The 27,946-nt window shown below is 39.5% G+C and overlaps 1 protein-coding gene and 1 pseudogene across 1 annotated transcript; one reads left to right on the top strand and one right to left on the bottom strand.

Moving 5' to 3' along the window:
- Positions 1-621: 621 nt before the first annotated feature.
- LOC139462484 (uncharacterized) lies at positions 622-27,946 on the bottom strand. Its single transcript, XM_071244243.1, has 10 exons — positions 27,913-27,946; positions 25,424-25,520; positions 23,541-23,662; positions 23,264-23,342; positions 22,941-23,065; positions 22,697-22,769; positions 1,914-2,044; positions 1,458-1,530; positions 993-1,114; positions 622-698 (listed from the first exon to the last, which is right to left on the bottom strand). The coding sequence occupies exons 1-10, from the start codon at positions 27,944-27,946 to the stop codon at positions 622-624; spliced, it is 933 nt and encodes a 310-aa protein (XP_071100344.1).
- Positions 12,471-13,593, top strand: LOC139462596 (uncharacterized; annotated as a pseudogene).

The following is a 27,946-nucleotide window of genomic DNA, read 5'->3' as shown; positions in this document are numbered from 1 at the left end:
TTAAATTAATAGCGACGAAGATTACGAAATAAGTATGGCGAAAATAAGTAAAGGAGAGTATGGCATTGTGATAACAATTGTAGGTCTTGAAAAACAAACATAACAAGTAGATTTCGTGAACAGTACCGTTTATTTCAGCGGAACAATCAACAATGATTAACTCAACACGTCATTAGGGTACGGGACACATGGGTTGAGTCATGTGAGTATCCAACATAATTTTACGATCGGAACAACAGCAAAGCTGTAGACCTTATCAAAACCGGAACCAAAGATGTCCTTTCAGATATATCACAGGATTAGTATGACCACATATTGTTCGTCAGTGGTTACATGAATTATGTATGGCCCACGTCATACTTTGCGGTCATACAAGCATTTCTTTTTTTTCCAAAGCCTCATTGAAAATAGCTTCATGTCGATAATCAAATAAGTCAACCCGTTTTCATTGACAATTCAACCCGAATATAGGAAAACTTATGTTGGTAATAAAAATCAAAAGTGACGACAAATAGAAAATTCAAATAAGACACACATTGCCGTCCTTCCACAATATGTCACATCTACGTGTAGAAGAGCTCAGAACAAACAGGAGTTTCAAGGTGCCAGCATTGAGGGCGGTTACAGGAACGTGTTTACAAGAACTGAAACGATCAGTGACGTCGTCGCAAATGTCGCGTGATCCGCAACAGCCCCACCTGCAACGAAAAATACCAAAACATCATTTCTTGAAAATAAAACATATGCTGAGTTTCATTAATGAAGTATGTAACGAGTACTGTGTACGTTATATGCTTATAAACTAACTCAAAGGACATAATCTTAATTAGTTTCATATTAATACAAAAGTGATACTTGTGATTTTGGTGTGTATCACACGAAATATCGCACGAGCAAGATGGCTGAACCCGGACATAATTCGGGTCTAGTGTAGGAATAAAGAAGTGATGTACACACTCCTAGAAATGCATGGATTTAGGAACAACACTTACACGTGGCTGCGGTTATCTTGGTGTGGGTGTCAGTCAGAAGATCTGTCTGGGTTGTGGCAGTACACCCTGCCTCGGTAGTGGTGTTGATAGCAGAGAGGCAGGTTTTCAGTGTAGTCAGGACACTTTAAGACATAAGTGTTTGAAAACATATTATTCTCCTCACTTAAAATAATAACCACTTCAATCTTTCAGGTATGGAAATGTCAGAGTGAACGAGGAAAACTGAAACGTCGACAGAGTCGTATGGCAGCGGACAGCACCTTCAGCAAAGCAGTAAGATGACAATCACGTGCAGGTTGACAGGAATAGGTATATCTTTTCCATATTTACTAAAGAGATCTTTTTGTAAGGTCTCATGGCTACTCCTTGACAACGATAAGGGATAAATTCCCAAAATAATGCAGTATCACTTGTTCATTTATATGCTATGAGATAACGTTATGTAATTGATGATGATTCACTCACGTGCAATATGTGGCGCTAGTGGCAGCAGCTCCCTTTGCAGCGTTGACCTCACACTGGCATGTGGAAGATAGGGCTAAAAATATATCAACAGTATGTAAATGGTTTTTTTACCATTCCAGGTTGTTACTTTGGTGCATATAAATAGGGAAACGAGCTATATATATTATGATTTAGACGGAACAGATACCTTGGTGCATATAAACAAGGAAACGAGCTACATTTATTATGATTTAGATAACAGATGTTTGCGTTGTCGAATTCAATTATTAGGATCGGCTGTGTAATTTCTTTTGGTTCCTTGAGGTATTCGTACAGTTTGCACATCCGGTTTTTTTCAGTTCACACGTCAATGAACCGAAAACAATACACAGCCAAACCTTAAATATTACTATCTACAGAACAACATGGTTATAACGAACCCCAAGAGACTTTACTTCATCAATACAAAGCGACTACCTGGACAATCGACTGCTGGCAGTGCTGCTCTTGCTGCTTCAGAAACCGTTGCAATGGCGCTTTTGTTCGTAGTGCCGTCACAGCCGGTTGATTGGGCAGTTCTCAGGCAGCTCAACTCAGCTTTATAAGCGCTATAATAAGTACATAGAAAAGATGATGAATATCATCCCAGGCCAGTATGGAGATATGCATTTAATTCTAGGATTTTCAGACAAATGAACAATGTGTTCCTACATCAAAGGCACGGGTGGCCCAGTCGTCCTAGGCGCCGCGATTCGCCGTGCAGAGTTGCGTCCCTTGGGCACGCCAGAAACCTATGATTGTGGGTTCGAATCCCGGTTCGCCCCGATTATGTTTCTAGGGTTGTCAGCACCATACCCGTGCTCGTGGGTTTTCCCGAAGTGGTAAACGTCTGAGACCTGCATCACTTCGGGCTTTCCTCCCACATTAAGCTGCCACGCCGTGATATGACTGGAATACTGTTAAAAGCGGCGTTAAACCCAACTCACTCACTCATCCACTCACTCCATCAAGGATAGTAGTAGTATAGATAATGGGGGTTCTGCCGCAACCCCACTGGAGTCAGATATATACTACTCAAAATTTGATAAGGATTTGCGTGGTGATATGTGTGTAAGTTACCACAAACATATCAAAAGACATGACTCTGACTCAGAAACGTGTTTAATCATGTTATGAATGAAAATTCATGAACGGCATGAACTTGTATCAATATGGAATGTTTGAAATCTGCAAACACCAAAAGGCATTTCATTAAAAAATGTTATCAGCAAACAAGAGAAAGAATTACACAGTTATGAGGGATAGTCCATCATTACACTTAGTCGATGAAGTGTCAATATCGAGTATGACCTCCCCTTGCATCAATGACGGCCTGACAACGTCGAGATATGCTGTCAATAAGCACCCGGATGTTCCCAATGGGAAGGTTGTTCCACTCTTCCACGAGGGCATGTCCGAGCTCTGCCAAAGTCGTGGGTTGTGCTCTACGGCATGAAAGGGCAACCTGCAGCATGTTCCAGACATGCTCAATCGGGTTCAAGTCCGGCGAGCGCGCTGGCCAATCCATGCGGACAATTGTCTCCTGCTCAAGGTACTGCTCAACCACCCTGGCGCGATGAGGACGGGCGTTATCATCCATCAGGATGAACTCAGGGCCAACAGCACCAGCGTAGGGTCTGACGTACACATCGAGGATCTCATCCCGGTACCTCACCCTCGTCATTGTTCCTCTCTCCAGGACATGAAGATCTGTCCTTCCATCTCTGTTGATTCCACCCCAGACCATGATGGAACCACCACCATAACGGTCATGTTCACTGATGTTGGCATCATGGAAACGTTGATGTTGTCGTCGCCACACCCGCTGCCTCCTGTCTGTAAAGTCCAAACAATACCTGGACTCATCGGTGAACAGAACTGGAACCCAATCTTTCCGTGTCCAAGTGACATGATCTTCAGCCCATTCCAATCGCTCCCGCCGGTGTCGAACAGTCAGGGGGATTCGGACACATGCCCTTCTCGAGTAGAGACCTGCATTGTGAAGACGATTCCGTATCGTCTGAGTGGACACATTCACCCCCAAGGCGTTCAGGAGGTCGTTACGTAGGCTGGTTGCTGTCCAGAAGGGATGACGTCGTGCCTGAAGAGCCACAAAATGATCTTGGCGTTGGGTTGTCGACCTCTGACGACCACCCTCATGTCGGTGTGCTGCTTTACCAAAATTTTGCTGTCGGGACCAGGCCCTGCTTACAACGCTCTGGCTGACGTTTAGTGCATTGGCAACGTCACGTTGTGAATAGCCAGCATCAAGCATTCCAATACATCTGCCCAGTTGTTCTGTCGTCAGGCGACGCCTTACACGTTGAGGGGGCATTGCGTAGATAAACGTAGTGTAAACACTCAATTGAGTTTAAAGTTTCAGAATGAATCAGACACCGTTGCCTGATTGGAAATCGTGCAATGGTAGCAAAAGCATGAACTGTGATGTGAAACGCATTTCCCATGGCATGAAATGCACGTGCAAGTGTGTTGGAGACGTTTTTGATTTCACTTGAACACAATATTGCCAGTTATGCATTTATTTTGTTTTTTTATTCAGAAAAATATCTACGATCCTTATCAAATTTTGAGTAGTATATATACCCATACCACTACTACAGAGGGAATGTTTTTGTGCAAAAACGATGATGCGCACAAAAAATCGTCATGAGAATAAGCTAAATTGTAATGAAAAGGGCTCTAGCTCACCACTACCTGAACCTTTTTCGAACCCTATCAATGCTTCTATGATATAAATACGATCGTCATGAGTCGTATTAAAATAATCATCAATATCAATTAATAATGAATAAAATTTATTATAGCCCATGAGGATATTGGAAAGGTATAGGAGCAAGTGATGTGGCAAATATACTTACCGGCACCGCGTTATATCCGGAGGAGGACGTTTGATATTTTTACAACGAATGAAGTTCATCAAGGTGACCTCTTGTTTCTTCCCCATTATAAGGTAAGATGCAAAACGTATAAATACGCTTTAACCGTAGTGGACGTGGCTGGTCGCTACAAGGAGGCTGAACCATTAACCCCAATAGATTCAACAGAAGTAGCTAATGCACTGAGCCGTATATATAAACGCGGAACCACTAAAATGGCCTTAGTTATTTCAAGTAGATCCTGGTCGCGAGTTTATTGGATCAGTAACTAAACTGTCAACAAAGCACGATGTCGCAATCAGGTGAAAAAGAGGCCCACCGTAGTCAATCTATCGTTGAAAGATTTAATGGGTGACATGATTATCAGATGTTGTATCATTGCTGAATAATGAAGTAACGAGATTAATCGGCCGAATCGTCAGCAGCGAGAGGAGGCAAAGAACAAAATCTTCCGGATAGAGTAAGCGTGAGATATTTATACCAGCTCGAAGGAGGTGAACGTCAGGCAACCGATCCGATTTGGTACCTTAAGATATTCAACATTAGTTTATTGGTTACGAAAGAAGGAGAGCCTATTCTTTATTATCTTAAAGATGGACAGGGCAGGGGATTTGTACGTAAAGAGTTGCTCATAGTTCCCAACGATACAGTATTACCACCATAACCATTAGCGTAGGTAGTTACACCATCATTATCAATCCATCTCTTTGTATCTAAGGGGGATAATGATGTCTTGTTCATTCTTAATCCATATATCCAATGATTGACACTTCTTAAAGTGTTCATCTCGTGTTTGAATGTTCTACCATTGAATAATGATTCTTTATACTGTTCGTGTTTAATATGCTTTTTTACCACATACTTCTTAACACCCTTAGCTTTTCTTATCTCCCCATTATCTGACTTCTTTATAGAATACATCTTAAGTCTTAATCCGAGATACTCAACGATAGGGGTCCCAGCACATTCATCCTTCATCTTACTTAACACCTTTTTATTTACTATGCTGTGCAGTGGATTATCTTTTGGGTAATCGCTCGTGTCGTACATATCTATTTTTTCAACCATATCTTTTTACACATCCTTGGTTTGTATTTCCATCAACAAAGAATTTGTGTTGGTATATTACATCTCACATCTATCGTCGTGTTGCTTCTTAAGATCGTCGTAATAAAAGTCATACATTAAGTGTTTTGACAAGTAAAAAATACTCATACCAACGTACACCGGTCTGTAGAATTTTTTATTACTCTTATTCATATGTAGTGCAGCTAAGTCTTTATCAAATATCTTGCTTCTGTTAAAATCCGGACTGGCTATAAGTTTCCTGATTCTTTCTTCTTCATTAGATCTGAGTAATTTAACATCAACACGCTTCCATAGATTCTCCACAGTTTTACATGAGCTTACATAGGTTCTTTTCGAAATCACTGGTAGCCATCTTTCTTAAATCTGAGTTCAGCCTTATATAGGGCTCCATCCTAGGGCTTTGATCAAACTTTAGAATTCTGTATATTTTCTTTAGTTTCATACCTAACGATAGATATAACTGGAGATTTCTGTAGTGAACTATATATTTTGTCTTATCCATCAAATTTGGTACAAGTTTTTCTACGTTAGCTAACCTAACTCCCATCAAGGAGTGTTGATATTCCGACATCCAATCTTTATTAACCATTAATCTTTGAGGAGCCAGCGGATAACTGTTATGGTCTTTATGTAACTCTGTTGGATATTTCAAGACAACTTCTAGTATGTACCCTTTATTCGCATTGACCTAATGAATATCATTCACATCGATATCATTCACATCGACCCACTCAAAACCACCCGTGGGTAAAGGTTGACTCATAGTCCATCCGTACAAATTGTTGGCGTCGACATATAATATATGTGTGTCGGGTTTACTCCAATCATATCTTTCCACTAATTTATTATTATCCTTAGAATACCTTTTAGCCGTCATCGATATACCATCTCTAATTCCTTTCTCAATAAACAAGTGCATCTTGTAATAGGTGAGTAATTTTAGTTCTACATCAGTCTTCTTCAACAATGCATCCCACGATAGTCCGGGACTGGAATAGTACCATGCTGGATCCAAGCTGTATTGTTTTAAACATGTCTTTCTAAATATCTCGAATATATCGGCGAGTTTTTGAAGTACAGATCGTGATAATCACCTAAATTCTTACAACCTAGTATATCCCACACCGTTAGAGCATGTTCATAATCGGCATCGGTTATTTTATTACTATAGAATGATTCAAGGGGTGGTAATTTAGTGTCTTCGAATCTAGACCAATCATCCATATATTCGTAAGGATATACACCTTTTCTCAGCAACAAATGCTGTTCTGACGATGTGGAATATTGATTTGTTATTGCAAAGTCATCGGGATTGTTCGCATTAGCTAAATTGTCCAGGGAAGATAAGAGAAACTGTACGGAGTCTATGAATCTAAGTCCATTACATTGCTTTATTCTGGCTTTCCCATCCTTGTTCATATAATGTATAATTTTAGTCAAAGAGAATGTTATGTATTTTTCCATATTATTAGGAATGCGCGTTAAGCCGCCGTCGGTCTTTGAGATAGCTTGCATATTGGGACGAGAATCATATCCCCTAAGGTTATGAAACACAACGGGGATGGGTATTGTTTGAGAATTCATTTTAAGTTTCAAGTTACACTCGTTATGCGCCGCTCCCCGATAATTACCCGTGACGTGGCAATGATCTCTTACAGAATCCCAATTCCGGGGTTTATTGCAAACTCATATTGACAACTCATTGACTTTTTATAGGCCCTCAAATAATCCCTCGTCATACACATGGGTTTCTTACGCGATAAATGTTCCCTAATTATTCTCTCTTCATTTTGTAGATATTCTAGGAACTTTCCCGCTGCATCGGGACCTCTGTAAATCATGGGCGGGTTTGTTTTCCCATCATACCTTACAACTATATATCCAAACCCACAAGGAATATGTTCTTGAGTTTTGTACGTAAAACTATCTTGATTGCTTTATTCGGTATTTTCTATAGGTTTGATAAGTGCTTCGAAGTCAGTGTAAATTATGTATGGTACTGGCATTTGATTACAATAGTGTTCAAATTTTAGTATATTTTTTACCCTCTTTAGGCATATCAATCCTGACAGCAGTCTGTCCAACACGTCTGCACTCTTCTTTATGCGCTTCTAATAGATCCTGTCTGCTCTACTCATGCAGGCATCTTTCGCCGAAATATTTCTTTTCCTTATGTTTTGTTTGATCGTATAATAGTCTGCTTAAACTCATATAATGATATAATGATATTTACCATCCTTTTCAATCAGAAATGAATTGATTCTGGGAATGTGTTCCGGGGCGGTGCTTATCCTGTGTACAACAATTCCTTTAGGAGAATGTCCAAAAACATTTATAGCTAAATTATTTTGCTTTTCCACCTTATCAATTTGCGAGAGTGGTGTAGGTTTGTCTTTACCATCCCAGTTAACTCCATGGTTTTGGGAATAGCTCGAAGGCCTATTTGCAATTTTAGAATCAACGGGCAACAATGCAAATAATATCACAAATATTAAACAGTCCTAGCCTTAATTTTTTATATTAAGTATGGCTTTTTTCTCTTTAAAATACGGGGGTAAATATATATAAGATCCACCTTTGAAAGGCATATAATTTCCTATATCTAAATATAAACTATCGATTTTATCCACACCCCAACCCGAACCTCTATTAGTCCAAAGTTCTAAAGTTTCTTGTATTCTCTGAATTGATGTATCTAATGATGCGCTTATGGTATCGGATTTGGTTATAACTTCTTGTTTGCTCCGGAAATAAGTTTCGGTATATTCTGTGCTATTGTGCCGTGTTTCTTACAAAAACAATAACGACCTTTGACCCCTATCCTACATACAGAACAATTGTAATTAATATTTCCTTACCTGATGTAATAAGAATTGGCTTCCCCATGAGTGTAAATCTGCACAGATTCATGGTTATACATTTATCATATTATTTGTCTAAATGCAAATCACATCTCCACTGATGAGTAATAGCTGTCATCACTATTTATAGCTAAGCAGTCAGGGTTAATAGCTGAGTAGTCAGGGTTATCAATAGCTGATAAGACTCAGCCCGACATAGTGTGTTGATACCCAATAGGTCATGGCTTATGCATAATAACATAGCTAAATATAGACACACCAGTCAATCCCAACATTATAAATACTATCTCTCGGTCTATCTAATTGAACTTGTGATTGTGCAATCGTTTTCTCTTCTCCGGTCTTATAAAACAAATACCACCACCATAGCAACAACCACTTGTGTATAGGGAGCCCAAGTTTCAATCGTGCTATTTTCAATAATTGAATTGTTTAATAGTTTAGCCTCCCTCGCTAGCGCACCCTTCCTACCAACTGCAACTTTTTGAGGATTCTTAGTCACTCTGGCTTGTTGTTGTGATTGTGCGATCGCTTGTGTTTCCTCGTTCACTTGTGGTGTTTCAACAATCGCTTGTGATGCAATCAGGGTTTCCACAATCGCTTGTGGTATCACTTGAGTCTCCATTATTAGTAAGTGGGCACTTATGTTTAAATTGACCTTAAATTACCTAGCCGTCATTAAAGCCGTATCTATGATAAAACTCACAGCTTACTGCGCTTATAGCGTGTTTGATGAAAGGGTCTTTCTCGAGAGATTCGCATAAATACATGCGATGTTCCGCCCGGATAGGAAGAAACGTACCAGGTACAACTGTGTATAGTTGTAACATAGTCGAATCTATTGTTTTAGTCATGGTAGCTCCCAGTCTAGACTCGTAATGTGCGTACAGTTTTTTAATTTCTTTGTTGGTCATGTTATCAATTTTTTCAGTGGTATAATTTTCCCCCAAATATTGGGAACATCTTCCTCCGGCTACCAAATCCGCGAGTCTTTCTCTATGTTTATCTAAATATTTATCTGTAACTACTTCTGCATGTTGATCAGGCTTTTTGTTCGATAATTTTGTCGCATTCCTTAATGTAATACCTAAGCAGATATTCAAGTTTAACATAATGGAATATAGCATATCCAATACAGCCTGAAATAATAAACTGTTGCAAAAGAATAAGGATTTCAAACAACATTATTACATAATAACTGCTAATGTTCAATTTATTGTAATTTTGCTAAATTTTTGCTATATTTGCTATATTTTTGCTGTATTTTTTGCTCAACAGTTGCTATATTTTTGCTGTATTTTTTGCTCAGCAGTTGCTATTTTTGCTATATTTTTGGCTCAGCAGTTGCTATATTTTTGCTGTATTTTTGCTAAGCAGTTGCTATTTAGGCTATATTTTTGCTCAGCAATTGCATAAGCAGCTGGTTAATCGGGTTAAAAGTGCTTCATTTCTGACTTTATCTCACTCGAGCTTAGTACAAATAACATCATTTTCGCATAGACATTCCTCAAAAGAATCTCGGTCTTTGCAGTGAAACAGCCCTCCCCATTTGGTCGGCTCTCTGAGATCTTTCAGGACAGAGTTGTATTTTTGAGTAAGTACCCAAACACTATGCTGAGTATGCCGACCGGAGAATGCTAAATATGAAAGCAAATCTTTCTTTTTGGTTAGCTCTTTACTCGCACTGCAGTCGTCTATTATGAAAAGTGTTGATTCTCCTTTATTTTTTTTGTGACATACTCCTAAATCAACCGGATCAACTTTGTACACCTCGGGATCATTCATTACCCAATCTCTCGATAGGTATGTTTTATTAACACTTATAGTCAGGCACAGAATAATAATATGGTCGAAAACGTCCCGATAATGACTTTGTAAAATATCTAGAATAAAAGCTGTTTTTCCACAGCCCGTGTGCCCGCAGATGATAGCGCAGTGCTATTCTTTAGGTAAAAGATTATTTAAAGATTGCTTGCATGAATCTTCCATTCTGTATATTAAGTTGAGCGTCCATAATCACGTACAAATATAAGTTTAATTTACCAGCCACTTCCTGGATCTTCGTTATCTGTACAGTAATACCCTCACTGTCATTTTCTATTCTCCCCCCACTTGCATGTCGAGCCATAGCGCATACGTCGCACATCCCTGAGAGACAGATCTTTCAAGACCGCGTTAACTTCTGGGCTTAGTTTTATAGAAGGGAGTTTTTTAATCTCATCCCACTTTTGACATGCTCGCATGCCTTGACTATATAGTTGATTAGGCACACCCTCGATAGTCAATCCTACTTTCTTAATCTTAGGGTTGTAGAACTTCTCGCTATCTCTTGCAAATGGTTGGTTGGTTGGTTTGTTGTTTAACGCCGCACTCATCAATATTTCAGCTACATGACGGCGGTCTGTAAATAATCGAGTCTGGACCAGACAATCCAGTGATTGATATCATGAGCATCGATGCTAGCAATTGGGATCAATGACATGCATCAACCAAGTCAGCGAGTCTGACCACCCGATCCCGTTAGTCGCCTTTTACAACAAGCATAGTCACCTTTTACGTCAAGCATGGGATGCTGAAGACCTGTTCTACCCCGGAATCTTCACGGCGATCTTGCAAATGCTTCAGAAGTGTCCTCGAACAACATTAAAATACCCTTCAACGATCTCACTGGGACGTTTAGATTGATATTCCACGTTGTATGTCTTTTGTTCCTGGTGATCTTTCGGTGTCGAAGCACGCATTCGTACAAAATGTCTTAACTTCCAGTATACTGGTTACGAATTTGTCTGGCTAATTCAGGATCTGTTATCCTATCTCTTACTCCAGTGAGATATGGTCAATAGAAGAGCTAGTAGGATCTTCAGTAGCTTTGATTACTTTGTTGTAGTTATTAAAAGTGAGTTCGTATTCTAACCTATCACCTAGGGATGCTTAATAAAAGGGCATGAGACTGTCTAGTAATTCAAAGTCTAGCGGAATATAGAATTGGTAACCTAATGCATCAGCAACAGCCTTATCTCCTACGACCGTATTATCGCCTTTATCAGCACCTACACGCAGTTGCAATGTGTTCTGATTACAAATACCTTGGTACTGTAAGTTTTCACGTTCTTTAGCCGTTCTCCAGAGATCCATGTAACAGAAATATGTCGTCAATACTCAAAACCTCATTACTACTAATTTTAATTGCGATTTTTCTTAACAATCGCATGACCTATGTTCTGAACGAGCTCTCTGCTAGCGTCGGTAGAATTCAAACTAATTGTAAATGACACATCGTGTGCGCTGAGATAAGGAAAGCAAACCAGAAGTGTTTGATTCTGATCAATGGTACTCACAGACTGGTGACCCCTGCTTTGACCCCTAATGGATCCCGAAGTCTACGTTGTTGGTTTATCTTGCGTCCATATTGCGAAGACATTGTTATATTGAAATTATGTAACCTTATGTTTAATATAAAAATTGATGATTTCAATCTAGATAACTTTGATAACCCGAGTACAATCGAAGAGGGTACTGATGAAACCAGCTTTATGAATCTTAACGATGAACTTTTGCAATCAACCGTAAATGATTATTACGATGCCTTAAAAGATTACAAAAAATATGTTAGCCCAATGGGTCGTGACTTTTCAAAGTTTATGATAGATAGTAAAGGAATATTGCGACTGCGTGGCTCTCCGGATATTGACCTTATGAATCCTCATACTTGTAAGCCCATAGCTTTGTCTATGATAGCTAGTAAACACGGCATCAACACTGTTCGTAATGAATTAGGTTTTGTAGACTGCTGACGAGAAAAACTTTCTGCAAAGACTACTAAGGTTCTTCAGAGTGTGCGTGCTGAACTCTGTGTCATAGATAAAGATAATTTGGAGGAAAGCTCGAAGCTGGCCTCGGACGGACTAGGGAGAAATCTTGGATACCTACTATGATAATTCCATGTTACAGGTATCACTCGGGGCTCAGTATTAGGGAATTACTAGGTCTTGACAAGGCAATGCAAACAGTGCGAGGAGAACTCATCAATAATATAGCCAAGCTATTTGAACTCGACAAGCATATAGCTTATGAGAAAACAAAACTTGAACAGGCGGGCGATAAATTCAGTAGATGCCAAGTTGCTGAAAGATTGCGCAACTTAGAAGATGAAAGATCGGCCCACCTCGAAGCGGCTTCCAGTAATAGAAAGGCATTTCGTTCACAAATAAGTCAAATTTGAGAAACTATCGATTAAGTCCTCAACGATGATACTACACTGGCCGATAAAATTAAAACATTTTTCAGAGAACAGGGGATAACCATTGTCAGTATTTTAACTGCATTGGGATTTATTATATCGACTTTGACCCTTGCCTTAACCGATGTCAGCGGTACAGGAGGTGGCACACCTCCTAGTGATAGGGGTGGTGTAAAAGAGTGGATAGAAACGCATTTAAAAGCATTAAGAGAAGCACGGGGAAAGCTCGCTGGGAAAGCTGCGTCTGCACTTCTCGGTATAATAGGGAGTATTGTTTCCTGGCTCTTGAATTTATTAGCTAAGACCACCGCTTGGCTTAGTCAAAACTTGTGGGCACTGATCGTAGCAATTGCCAGGCAGTTGTACTTATCCATTAGTTAATTTTATTATTAGATATGCCACCACCTACAACAACACAAAGTGTGTATGATCACCTGGGGTGTAATGTTCCTGTCAGCATTAAAAACAAACTATGGAATGGTGAGTACATCAATTTTCGCACTCTTGCTTAAACCAGACAAAGATTTGGTGGATTATATGACAACTTCGGCAGTATTCATCAGTACAGATGGCACGAATACTGTCAGTTTAGCAGCGTCTAGTCATACTGGTTTGGGATGGAGAACCTATGATGAACAATATCGTCTTCGCCAGGCTCGTGACCAGTCTCTACCATTGGGAAACTTGAATGTGGAATTGTGGATGTTGTTTGTACAGACACCTTACCATCACCAGGTCAGTTCTGCGGTTTTCTGGTATACAAATAGCGACACGTCAGCACATTTCAGGGCAAATTACATCAACCGGCAAGCAACACATGTAACAACTTCAATCAGAGCAAGTGTTTTAGACAAAAGTGCAAGTGCCGACACAGCTGATCCGCATGTGGAAGCAATGCCCATCCAGCCTGCAGATGTACATCGGCCAGCACTCCTTCCAGAGTTATACAAGCTCGGTCAAACACCAGCCAAGACACAGGTAATGGAAAGAATGGCCAAGCATTTTATGGATCAGGCTCAGTTTCTCATTAATGGTTTCAAATATGGCTTCAACCTAGGATATGATGGTACAGTGGTAGGTTCTATGTTGTGGCAAGAAAGCTCAAATCTGTTATAAAATAATCATCTTGTGTCACATTTAAAAATCCCAAAAGAGTTGGACTTGGGTAGAATAGCAGGCCCATTTGACTACCCCCCTATACCACATGTTAAGGTACACCACTTCATTGGTCCCTAAGAGCGCTCCAGGAGATTAGAGATTAATACACCACCTATCTTTCCAGAAGGTCAGAGCGTAAATGATTTTATTGATAAATCAACATGTGTGTGTGTGTGCCGAAGATCTCATTCGTTAGATGCTATAGATCATATTTTGGCACTTCAAAGGTTAGATTAAAGGAGATACGGTCATTACTTGGTTTACTTAATTTCCTGTGCAATGCAGTTCCATCAGGCAGATGTTTCCTCCGACAAATGATTAATGCAACATGTGGTAGGAAGCCTCACCACCACATTAGATTGACAAAGCACATGAAGAGTGACCAAAGAGTTTGGCAGAGATTTTGAAGGAGTTCAGTGTAGTTTCCATAATGAGATCAAAGTTTTCAAATGCTGATCTCGAGTTTTTTATACTGACAGTGCTGGTGGACAAGGCAAAGGTTTTGGTATTTATTTTGCCGGACGATGGACCTGTGCAGCTTGGCCGAATCATTGGGTACAGCAGGGCTTTTTGACTAATGTTACCTTCCTTGAGTATTTTCCCATCGTAGTTGCAATTGTAATGTGGGTTTCAGAGTTACTCGGAAAAAGGGTCACATTCCATTCTGACAACCAGGCAGTAGTCGATATTATCAACAAGATGACCTCAAGATCAGATCCAGTTATGTCTTTGGTTAGGCACTTTGTCTTGTGTTGTTTAGAGTCGAATATCACAATTAGGGGCGAGTACATTGAGGGTGAAAAGAATGTTCTTGCTGATGCACTTTCACGCTTTCATTTAGAGAAATTCCGGCAGCTGGCTTCAGATGCAGATTTGGCGGCAACTGTTATACCAGACACAGTTTGGAAGATTGTGGAAGAGACGTAATCCGATTAGTAGTGGAGGCTATATCACACAATACGAGGAAGGCTTACCAGGGAGCACTGACCAGTTTTTCACGCTTTCACCAACAGTTCAACTTTCCTTATCTTTGGCCTGCACCGACAGGACAACTGACATCATATATTGCATTTTTGTCCCTGAAAGGTTTGGCCCACTTGACAGTGTCAGCACCTATCAGCGATAAGCTGCCAACATAAACTCACAGGATTGCGAGATACCACAAGCAATTTTATCGTCCGAAAGATGTTGGAAGGCTCCTAATGACTCAGGGGTCAGAGGGACGGCAGATCTCCAATAACCTATTCCATATTGATTAAGATGCCTCAAGCTCTTAATGCTCTTTGCCGTTCTCCATATGAAGCTATTTTGTTTACAACTGCATTTTTTCTGGCCTTTTTCGGTTTCATGAGAGTTGGCGAGATGGTTTACACTGACCATCTTCATTTGGAACGATCTCAGATGTCTTAGGATTTCAGTCACAGTCCAAAGGACATTTTTAGAAGTAACCATGAGTTCGTCAAAGACAGATCAGTTAGCAAGGAGTTGCTCGCTCCACATCCAAAGTAATGCAAATAAAATATGCCCACTTAAAGCAATGAAGCAATACCTTGCACTTCGTCCAGGCAGTTTGGTCTTTCCGTTTTGCAATGGGAACTGTCCACCTTTAACAAGAGACCAGTTTGCAGTTTGCATCAGATATATGGGACTCGACCCATGTAAGTTCAAATCACACTCGTTCCGCATTGGAGCAGCCACTTCATGTTGCCAACATGGGCGTGTCATCGGAGACGATACAGTTGTGGAGTCGATGGAAGTCTAAGGCATACTCAACTTACATTAGACTCTAAACTTTGGATGCACAGTCAATAACTTCAGGCAATTTGATATTTATGAATAATAATTATTATTCCAGATGTATGGATAATAGGCTCCTCTTTCATTTATTTGGCTCATCGTCAATCATTGAGGTTGAAACTGAGAAACAATCTAGGGTTATGATTTCACTGGTTTGGAAAGCGGGGCATGAAGTGGTCAGAACTCTTGCAAGTCGTCCAGACACAATTAGGCCGTATACCTTCCCCAAGTCTAATACTCTTGCATTTGGGATTAAATAATCTTGTTGACCAGAATATTGGTTCCCTTGTTTGGCATATTACTGATGGCATCTACTACCTGACTCAACTGCTGCCAAGGACAGTTCTTGTTTGGTCAGAAGTGCAACCACGGTTATACTGGTATGGAGTTGTCAATCCAAAGGCGATAGAGAGGGCTCGACGTCGACTGAACTGAGCTGGTTTCAAAGCAGTGTTGCATTGGGGTGGCCGCTGTATTTATATAACAAGCTTACCATGTCTGAAACAGGATTTTTCCGCCATGATGGCGTACATCTTTCCGAAAGAGGAAATGTATTGCTTGTGAACACTTTACAAGAGGTTTTTCAGCAATTCATGGCAGATACTGAAGTAAAAAGTAAGGTATTTTTGGCTCATTAATCTCCTACACCAAACACAATGATAATAGTAATCACAGTACAAGCATTGGAGGAGATGTATATAGACACATCTCGTGGCGGAACACTTTTTACCTGGGAGTAGTGATTTTGGTGTTTTGGGGGTATTTGAGGCATACCCTCTAGGCCCTATTGACTAATGGTGGTTGTAGAGCCTACAGCAGACTCCCTATGCACTTTTCCCTGGGGGGTCCCATCATTTGGCTCAGTATGACTTGTACCCTCGTAGCCGCGTTTGCTGTTCTGTGCGGGCACCTTCGGGTTGACAGTCAGTCCAGCCCTGGAGTGTTCTCCAGTCCTTGTACTTTTCTGTATATAAACCTGTGGCCTTACATCCAACTCAAGTCATTGTGTTTTTTCTTGCAATGGTTCAGCATTTACTTCTGCTAAAGCATTATCCTAAAATAATTAATTTTATTATTAATTAATAAATGCATTATTTTGGTAATCTTACATTATTCCAATGCAAGGGGATTTCTCCCACTGCATTTGTGTTCCACGGTCAAAGGGAAGCTTCTCTTCCTGGTTTGATAGTGCAAGGGAAGCTACTCTTCCTGGTTTAATAGTGCTAGGGAAGCTACTCTTCCTGGTTTAATAGTGCAAGGCACCTTATCAGTGTATTAATCAGGAATTGTTCTTCACATGCTCTAAACAAAGGGAAGTAACCCATGTTGCAGCTGAATTAAGTTGCTTCATCCTCTTTTCATCGAAACAACCACACCGGTAACACGTTTTTTCCCAGCCATCCCACCCATTACTCCTCATTTCAAACGTATATATCTGTATAACATTCCCTCAGTTGATAATTAATCTAAATTCAAGTGTTTGTATGTATCAGGAACATGTACTGCTGCTTGTTTTCCTTTATACTGTAGTTGTGGCAAGTTTTGGACAATTCAGTATATGTGAGGCAAGAGCTGTCCTGGCATAAACATGCATCGAACAAGTCACAGGGGTTTGTATGTGCACAACAGGTGAAGATCCTGGACTAGCACATTCTACACATTACATCGCATGACAACTGGTTTGTATGCGTCGTGGAACACTTTTTGGCTGGGAGTAGTGATTTTGGTTTTTGGGTCTTTGAGGCATACCCTCTAGGCCCTATTGTATGATGGTGGTTGTAGAGCCTACAGCAGACTCCCTATGCGCTTTTCCCTGGGGGTCCCATCATTTGGCTCAGTATGGTTTGTACCCTAGGAGCCGCGTTTGCTGTTCTGTACAGGCATCTTCGGGTTGACTGTCAACCGTGTTTAGTGTTTCCCAGCCCTGGAGTGTTCTCCAGTCCTTGTACTTTTCTGTATATAAACCTGTGGCCTTACATCCAACTCAAGTCTTTGGGGTTTTTTCTTGCAATGGTGCAGCATCTACTTCTGCTAAAGCATTATCCTAAAATAAAGACTATTTATCCAAATCAGTTCATTAAGAACTATTTATCCAAATCATGAGTAAACCAGCCGCGATTCCACCTACTTTAAGCACTGTTTTTTCATCGATATGTTGTTGATTTTTAGCGGCAATATGTGTTGGAGGTTGTTGCCGTTGCGGTTGTGAAACATGTGGTGTCTGTGGTTTTACTATTCCCGTCTCACCTGTGTTTGCGTTTTTAATTCGGAATTAATATCTGAATTTATACCTGTTTTTTTGTCGATTGGAAGCAATAACAATTTTATCATTATAGCCTATCACTTGACCGATCATACGTTCCATATTACTCGGAGACATGTATAATCGCGGCGCATAAACGTAGTCTACTTTGGATTGAGCGTACTGTAATACACCTTGATAATGCTTTATGGAAGATGGTATGTCAACTGGTTAATTAATAACATCATCTACGTTTGCGACAAACTGTTTTGCGCATCGAGCGCCGTCCCAGAACCAATTATTCCCGTTCGTGTCTGCGATTGTGCACCAAGAATTGCCCATACATAAGTTCTTATTGATTCATTAACTCTTCGTCTCCTGGGTTAGTAAAATTATTTTCTGTTTTGTCATTAAGAAATTCATTCCAAGCGTTTGCGGTATCGTTCAGTTGTACAAATTTTGTAATGATATAAATTAAACCACTCTTAAAACTCATAATATCACCTCTCCAATCATTATTCGAAAGTTCCCAGTCTTTATACCTATGATGTTTGGTTTTTTTAAAATCATACATTCTTATGTAAAGTTTGCTCCTATGCAACATCTTAAACGCATTAAACGGACCTTTGTTAACATCTTTAAATAAATCACCGCTTTCTTCGTTGACGGTTATTTTACCTGTGTAAGGAGCGCCTAAACCATGGTTAATTCCTTTGATACGCTTATCTTCACTCGTAGAAACTTTAAATTCATTACAAATACGTTCGAAGGCCCTCTTATCATATGGATTATTTGATGCATTCCATACTCGATCCTGCGGTAATGGGGCACTAATTTCTTTAAAATATGTCTAATCTGATAGTACACGCGAAATAATAAAACAGACTTATTTAGTTCAAATCCTAGGGCATAAAGAGATACACCACATCCTGTTGTGGCACACCATACGGCAAAGTTTAACTGGTTCTGCCAAAATTGCATTGGATTGTGGAACCAATAATGCACTATTTTATCACAAGTTGCCATGACCCTGTATTTTTCAAAGATATCAGGGAATTTAACAATAAAATTAGCACCAGAGGCACTTACTAAAACCAACTGATTAGTAATGTAAGTCAATTTTATATTTAAGTTATGATAAAGTATCCTTGTATATTTAATATGTATGTAACACCCCCGGTAATAACAAATGGTCAGTCTATTCAACTGCTTCATACTATCGATAACTCGGCTGGTCAACTTGAAGTCACTATCTGCGATGTAACGTATTACCCACGGTGGACCAATATAAGTACTGGGAGAAGAAATATTCAGATAATAATAAATAGAAAACAACGCAGTATACCTCATGGGTATTACAGCGTATGCTCACTCAATGATGACACTTTTAAGCCTAATGGAGTTAGTCTCACACGAAATGAGTCGAATGGGATGCTGATTTTTAACGCTGGAGAAGATGAAGTACTTCTTGCCCTGGGCATACCAGAAACACTAGGACTTAGTAGAGGAGGAGTAATAATATTATAACCCAACGAAACATTGCAGGGAGTTAAATTACCCGATTTAGTTCCCTATAAAGAGCTGTGCATCCATCTTGATCAGATCAGTACAATGGATAATATTCAACTCGAAAGTCCTTCAACTCTGCTGAGAGCTTTTCCAGTCAAAGATGAAAAATACAATAGCGGTAGAATGGAATCTTTCTCAACATGACAATATAAAACATTAAAGCGGTGTATTATTTCAGACCTCAAAAATTCTGTATTAGATGTAAAACATCAACCTGTACATGTAGGATACTTGAGTGTAACTCTCCATATTATAAATAATGGTTGATTCATCAGGCCCTGGAACACATATCCTTAGACAATGTAATACAATTGCGCTTTCCCGATCTTGGGGACACAGAAGGATTCGGCAAACCCGGTACCGATGGTAAGTTATATGCTTTACACTTACAAGATCATGTATACAAGCGGAAAGAAGTTGTATTCACAGGTAATCTAGGAGATTTAAGTGATTTTGACGTTAGTAGACTCAATATAAACACTTCATACAATCTTACTCGCAACGATGATAATAAATGGAATATGGTCGAAGAAAAAATCGAGTGGCTATTGAATATCGTCATTACCCCACCATATGTGTTGATGGGTAAGGGACACCAATTAACTAAGATAATAAATAGTGGGATCGTACTCGGGGCTTATATCCCCTCAAAACGAAAAAGTGTGTTAGTCGCTCCCCTGCTAGAAAACCCAGGTTTTTTAATATGTTATTGAGTCGTCCGGCAGTAAAAAATGTCAGTTTAAATTTGGTTACAGAATTCAATGATATAAAACAGAACTTGAGTGCTATACCTGATCTTTCTACAATTTTTATTGAAGTCTTGTTTGGAGATGCACTGGTAGATGCCTTCGAAATATTACCAGGACTATCAATTAAATGGCTCAAGAAACACCAACGTCAACGTTGCAGTAATATTTATATAGGAGTATCACCCATTGCAACCCTTGAGGGAGTCCAAGTTAATAAAAGCGATAGCATTTCTCTTACTAAGATATTTATGCCGTATAATATACATTTAATTAGACTGATGTATACTCTCAAAACATTGAAGCAAAACCAATTAAAGACTATTATATGATATAATAATATACATTATGTGTTTATATCCGGCGCTCGATGTAGCATCTGAAAAGATGGATACTGTTGATGGATTTCGATAACATCAAATAAGTGAAATAAAACATCAAATAGAGAAGGAGAGGGGGTTGAGACTTGGATCGTATAAAAAGTATCGCAGAGCCATGAATGCTCTCGACGGAGTTGACACTGTGCTTGTAACAGCTGACATGGGACTCGGTGTAGCCAGTGTTGGTTTACTATCAACTATAATCGCCACGCCTATCGTACTTGGCATGGAAGTAGCCACCGGAGTCTCAGGACTGGCAGGAATAGCGATAAAATTTATTTCTGGTAAGTTGCAAAAGAAGGCATTAAAACATGATAATATTCGGATACTCGCCAAAGCAAAGTTGAACAGTATTGAGGATCATATTTCAACAGCACTGGCTGATTGTAAGATATCCGAGAAGGAATTTCGTTTAGTGTTGTCAGAACTAACCAAATACAACGCAATGAAGCAGGAGATTCGATCAAATTCTCGTAAGACCAGTGGTATTAGCGAAGACGAGAAAAAAAGTTCATAGAACAGGGGGAGACAACAAGCACGTCAATTATTCCGTGCAAAAACCAAAGAACTGGATGGAGATCAAAAATAGATTGTTTGCTATCGTTGGATCACACCATATAAAAATTAATATAATAGAAGCATTGATAGGGTTCGAAAATGGTTCAGGTGGTGGTGAGCTAGAGCCCTTTTCATTACAATTTAGCTTAGTCTCATGACGATTATTTGTGCGCATCATCGTTTTTGCATAAAAAAATCCCTCTGTAGTAGTGGTATAGGTATATAAATCTGACTCCTGTGGGGTTGCGGCAGAACCCCCATTATCTATAATACAAGGATGTATTGGATGCGTGTATTACTAAAACTGTATCAACCCGATTTCGTGAACAATACATGAGTTGTTTTATGTGTAGGCTACCACTTGTGAGGATAAGTCATTTTAGTTCTTTTATGAGAGCTTCATTTAAGTTCTCTACTTTTTTGGTTTGTCCTGGTTAATCATCCGGGTTATAGTCAGTGCATGGACAAGCACGTGGACGTAAGCAGAATGACATAAACTTGTGTAGGGTGTAAATGGCCCATAAAATTTGTAAGTATTAACAAAATATATAAGAAACAACATGTAAATCATAACTAGCAATGCTATAACAAATGTAAATGGTGTAAAAGGGTAAATTGCATGTTGAAAAGGTTGAAGTGTGTATCACAGATGTTTCGTTTAAAATCCGGAAAATAATGTTGAAAATAACATGTACATGTACTTACTACCTTAGTTACAAGTTGTAATATTTCCCATTTGTTTTTTATTATAGCTTGTACCTGTCAACAATAGGCCTTACAATTAAAGGGCCAGTAAAGGAAAGACATAATACAAAATATCTGTCAATGATTCAAGACTGAATCAAGAATGTATTCATCAATCTATGCTGAAGTTATAAAATAAACCATTCAAGACAGTGTACTGGATTATGTGTCAATGGCCAAAGCGTATCACCTACATTATGTATTAGTTTGATTGGTATATTCATCATACAGGGACACATATGCGGGGAGAGTTATTTCAATGTTTTAGATTTTTTATTTGGTTGTTTAACTCCGCAGTCAGCGGTCATTAAATACACGGGCCAAAATAAAACCAGTGGTTGACACTGTGAGGAATGTTTCATAGCGCCTAATAACGTGGTGAACAATTATGGTGAAACACTATACTTGCTGTGCTTTAAATTTGTTTCTGTGTAATAGACGCTGTGGCCCCCATGACAGGAATGGGGATTTCCAATCTATTAGCCACAGTTAATCAAGTGCAGTTGGCGCAATGTAATCTCCTCTCCGGACTTCTGTTTATTGTGTACACGGTTCGGCATTGTATCTTGGCCAGAACGTACGTAATTGTCCATGCCTGAAGATTCGACTTAGAATTGGACCAACCCATAAGTGTTGTAAGAGGCGACTAACGGGATCCCGTGGTCAGGCTCGCTGACGTTGTTGATGCCTGTCATCGTATCCTAATTGCGTAGACCAATGTCAAACACTCGATTATTTACAGACTGCCGTCATATAGCTGGATTATTGTCTGGTGCGGCGTTAACAACAAACATACAAACAAAACTGGATCATTCATGTGACAACAAACAAAAAATACTGTGTCTAAAATTACACTGATGTACCTCGAAGTAAACACTGCTGCAAGAAACGATTGATTTAATAACCTCGAGTTTTGACAATGAAGTTTAGCGTAACTCACGTGCACCTCTTGGCATCAGTGGTGATGTCTGCTTTAGCGGCATTAATTTCACACTGGCAGGCGCTGGTGACAGCTGACAATAGATAAAAAGGTGATATTTAAACTATTATTGATGAGTAATCATGATAACACTGTTGTGTGATTCCAATGAAGTAACTGTTCGTGGCTATTACTCTGGTAGGCATTGATGTAGTAGGTGATTACATGACTAATGAATCAAACGTGTGGTGAAAGAGTAACATACCACAGGAGCTTCCCAGATTTGTTATTCTGGTCTCTACGCCAGTAGCCAGAGCTACTACAGTGGTGGAACCATCACAGGCCGCATCTGTCTTCCCCTTCAAGCACGCGATGTAAGCCGTGGTGGCGCTGTGGATATATCAATGTCAACTTGACAACCACTGGAGTTGGCGGGAAAATGGACGTTACAAAAGACAAAGGTGAACTCACTCATTTCTGTAACCTCCTTTACCACATATATCTTATCACGGATATTTAAGTATGAAAAGTGACTTTCAAGAAGTATCGCTGTATAAGGCGAATGATTCAACAACATGTATAAATTACCTGCAAACAGCACCATTCGTTTCTACGTCGGTCGCCCAGAAGTTTTTCTGACATATGCAGGTATCAGTGAATGCTGCAACTATAAAACACAAAAGAACACACACTCATGAACAATTCGTGATCTGACACTCTCAAGCACACAATCATCAACCATCTCTTCCCTTCTTCACCCTACATTGAGGGTATCATTGGAAACTTGTACATCACATGTCTGCGTGATGCAAGCTGTTTTCTATATATATTATTTTGGTATATTTTCACATATATATCAACTTACCCCCACTACAAGATGATGCATTATAATCAGTCTCTATGGCATCGGAATCAGCTTTTGGTAGAGGACAACCGGCTTCATCTTTCCCAGACCCCTCCAGACAGTGCAAATATGTCACCATCGCTCTGTGTAAGACACATAATATTGACATTTGAACAATCTTTTTATTCCAATGAAACAGTATAAATATAGATGTATTTTTTAATCTAAACATGCAATTGGTGTTTCATTCTTTCATATGTGTCGTCTTCTTTTAAATGACTTTTAGTTACACGTCAAATACTTTAAATGTAAATATGAGATGTCGGCTATGGTACTGTCCTTTTTAATAAAGAAAACCCAAAACATATCACATATCCTAATCACAGTGTGGTTGAAATATTGCAGATGTGGTTACAGTCCGATTCTGAGCATAATACTATCATATCAAACAGAACACCAAGGCGACACAAAACCGAACACACGACAATACCTTATTATGACATCACTACATCGCGATGAATCACTTGCGTCACATAATGATGAAAACCAGCAAAGATACGAATAATAATGGCCCGCTAGGGAAATACGGCCACACAATCTACATCCCTTCGACATCTTGATATCATCTTTGGCAGTGGAGCCTGACACTACTTTGAAAAGCCATCTCAATAAAATGAACCGTGCCAGCACCACACCACTACATCACAACACTATTTTGACTACAGCAATACGTCTTCAGCAACCCATTCTTGCCGTAAAAGGCGACTACGCTTGTCGTAAGAGTCGACTAACTGGATCTGGTGGTCAGGCTCGCTGACATGGTTGATGCATGTCATCGCATCTAAATTACGTGGATCGATGCTCATGATATCAATCACTGGATTGTCTTGTCCAGACTCGATCATTTACAGACCAACGTCATATAGCTGCAATATTGCTGAGAGCGGCGTTAAACAACAAACAACATCACAACAATATTTGGACCACTCCACTACACCACAACACTATTTGGACCACGCCAATACATCTCAACAGTATTCGATCTCTCTCTTATTGTAGTGCCAATGATCAGAGATCGATACTTAGACAAAAACAGATGTCACTAAGAAATTAATATGCATTTTGTTGAAGGGGCTGCTTTTTCGGCAAATTTCTGATATAACTTTGACAGGGACCGTGACAATAGTAAATGAAAAGGGAAAATGTATATCGACTGTATATACTATTCTTTATATGTGATTTCATTGTTGTATACTGAATAAATTTTTGGTCTTATGGTGTTGTTTATCCTTGGATGACTTAACATTGTAACTCTGATCTTCTCCGAAAGTAAACCATTGCAAAACGAAATAGTTTAACGTACTTATCGGTTGATGACCTTACTCACGAATGCAACTGATCACCTTGTTCTTTGAACTAATGTAATCTGTGAAATGATTCTCTAAAATATGAGTGCCTCCTATAGCACTTATATGACCCCTGTCCGAACAATATGCTACTTCAATACCACGACTCTACCATCACACTTTACGATCCTACATTCTGATTCGTCCACAAGTGGTATCGAAGTTACATCAGACCATGATCACTCCACCACAGTGATGTATTACAGAGATAATAATGGAAAGCGAACGTACGAGAAATAATCGGCAGTGATCACTGAATTCGACAATTCAACCTCTATTGCAAATATTAGACTCACACGATGCCACATCCCTCATCACTATCACTAGTACGAAAAAAATCGCCTTTTTCTCTCTGACTTTCTCGAGTTTTAAAAGGAAAGAGATCTACGTTCGAAAAATCTCAATTGAATATGTAGTAGATTCATCCCCAGAATAATCCATACGTGATGTTTATTTGAAATTTTATGCAGTAGCCTCATTTTGTTAAAGTTGACTTACTCGCATTTAGCTGCATTGCCTGAAGCAGCATCCTTGGCTGTACCGTACGCAGCTTTACAAGTGGTACATGTGTCCGCCACAGTTTCGGGGAGGCAGACTGAAAACGCCAAAAATGCAATTGAATGCATTTAAGCCATGACAAGGTTATGGTGTGTTTGTAGACATCAATACAAATCCCAGAAGGTTTATTGCGTACCCAAAAGTATGCTACACTTGACATACATCAATGTGTACGAATGCATACACGGTACAAGTGCATACAATGTAATATCATCAAATTTGAAAAATCATAGGCGATTTTTATGTTACTTATTTCGGAGAAGATATTTCTCAATGGACACGTTTTCCCGTCCGGTCAATTCAAACTAATTTCATCAACATAGAATGGTTTAGTTTTATGTTGTCTTTCTGCTGAATTATCATTGTTGAAGTCTCCATCTCAAAGTTCAGCTTGTAATCGTAAAACCGCTTATGTATAGGTGTATATTGAAGGACATCTTTATGGACTATGGTCTGTTACGATGAATATTTGTTAATGTTATTCATGCTATTCAATAAACAATTCTAAATCGATGTTTAGAAACACATATGTTTCTACGGGATCGCATCTTTCTGTTAATTAGCATTTATCAACCAGAGAACAAAAAGCTAGGGGATATACAGTGCAAAGTCTTATAGCGTTGCATTTTGTATGCTTTCAAACTTATTTCGTTATAATACACAATAAATATAAACGTGTAAAATCATGTACAAGCATGATCACGGTGAATCACCAGCGAATGTGAATACAAAACTTACTCAGACCTAGACATATCACAATTAAATGGTAAATAGAGACTATTTTCCGAGCATGCATCTGCATCGTAATATCATACATTGGGGGAAAAGAATGGTCTCTGCGAGCCTTTGTCTCTTTCCTTTGATAGATTTAGGACTATGTAGATATCTCCTGTATGAATCCTGATAGAAGTGGGTTGGTCGTAAAAGGGTTACGGTTCGAACACTTACTTTAAGATCACTATATATTTAACGACGGTTGTCGAGGGGATTTACGTCGCTCACTGCCAGTAGTATAATAACATCTGTTCATGTCATAAGAGCTGAAGCAAGGCCTTATTTATAGGCTTGTACTGTTCTGATAAGCTGCAAGGATTGATGTCCACTTCACACAAGACGTGTGCCTATATTCGTTTAATGGTGACATGCAAATACATTTGCTACTTAACTAGCTTAGTAATTGAAATAACCCACCTGAGATCAAAGTTTGCACTAATTTTGTAGATACTAGGGGGCACGGGTGGCCCAGTCGTCTAAGGCGCCACGATTCGCTGTGCAGAGTTGCGTCCCTTGGGCACGCCAGAAACCTATGATTGTGGGTTCGAATCCCGGTTCGCCCTGATTATGTTTCTAGGTTTGTCAGCACTATACCCGTGCCCGTGGGTTTCACCGAAGTGGTAAACGTCTAGATCTGTGACCTGCATCACTTCGGGCTTTCCTCCCACATTAAGCTGACGCGCCGCGATATAACTGGAATACTGTTAAAAGCGGCGTTAAACCAAACTCACTCACTCACTCACTTGTAGATACTAAATTGTTATAATATTTCCATATCTTGAAATCTAGCAAGAGTATAAAGACAGCTAGTGAGTGAGTGAGTGAGTGAGTTGGGTTTAACGCCGCTTTTAACAGTATTCTTGTTATATCTCGACGTGTCAGCTTAATGTGGGAGGAAAGCTTGAATGATGCAGGTCTCAGGCGTTTACCACTTCGGTAAAACCCACGAGCACGGGTATGGGGCTGACAAACCTAGAAACATAATCGGAGTGAACTGGGATTCGAACCCACAATCATAGGTTTCTGGCGTGCCCAAGGGATGCAACTCTGCACAGCGAATCGCGGCGCCTTAGACGACTGGGACACCCGTGCCTCCAAAGATAGTTAGAGTCAAATAATATGGTAACGTGGCAGTAAGGGTTACGTTGATGACTAGCTTCAATGACTACACAGCGAATTGTTTAAAGTTTGTTTGTTTGTTTGTTGTTTAACGCCGCACTAAGCAATCTTCCAGCTGTATGACGACGGTCTGTAAATAATCGAGTCTGGGCCAGACAATCCAGTGATTGACATCATGAGCATACATCTACGCAATTGGGATCGATGGCGTATATCAACCAAGTCAGCGAGCCTGACCACCCGATCCGTTAGTCGCCTCTTACGAACAATTGTGCCAATGTATCTAAAGAACAAAAATGTCGAAGTTTGTGATGTACAAGAAAGAAATAACGTTTCCCAATATGTATTCATCTGAGTTCCAGTAAACTTGTATATGTTAAGACCGTAAATTTCCAGGTAATATATATATACCGTCTGTCTTTGCTTTTAAGACTTAAATTTGTCTGAATAGTGTTACTTTTAATATTCATAAATCAAAACATTAATTTCAATTGTCTAGCATAATTATTATCAATTTGAGCGAATAAACGACCTACCTAGAAGAAGAGCTATCACACCAAATTCAAACAT

The sequence above is a fragment of the Haliotis cracherodii genome, unplaced genomic scaffold, assembly GCF_022045235.1.
Source record: "Haliotis cracherodii isolate W230 unplaced genomic scaffold, xgHalCrac1.p SCAF_15, whole genome shotgun sequence".
Taxonomy (NCBI): domain Eukaryota; kingdom Metazoa; phylum Mollusca; class Gastropoda; order Lepetellida; family Haliotidae; genus Haliotis; species Haliotis cracherodii.
Note: the sequence above shows the minus strand (reverse complement) of the source record. Positions and strands in the feature narration are given on the sequence as shown.

Excerpts from the sequence above, each read along its gene's own strand:
- LOC139462484 (XM_071244243.1), bottom strand. The coding sequence starts at position 27,946 with ATGTTTGAATTTGGTGTGATAGCTCTTCTTCTAG. Across the intron at positions 23,663-25,423 it reads GGCAATGCAGCTAAATGCGA|AGCGATGGTGACATATTTGC; the intron begins GTAAGTCAACTT and ends TGTCTTACACAG. Across the intron at positions 23,343-23,540 it reads TGCATCATCTTGTAGTGGGG|TTGCAGCATTCACTGATACC; the intron begins GTAAGTTGATAT and ends TGTGTTTTATAG.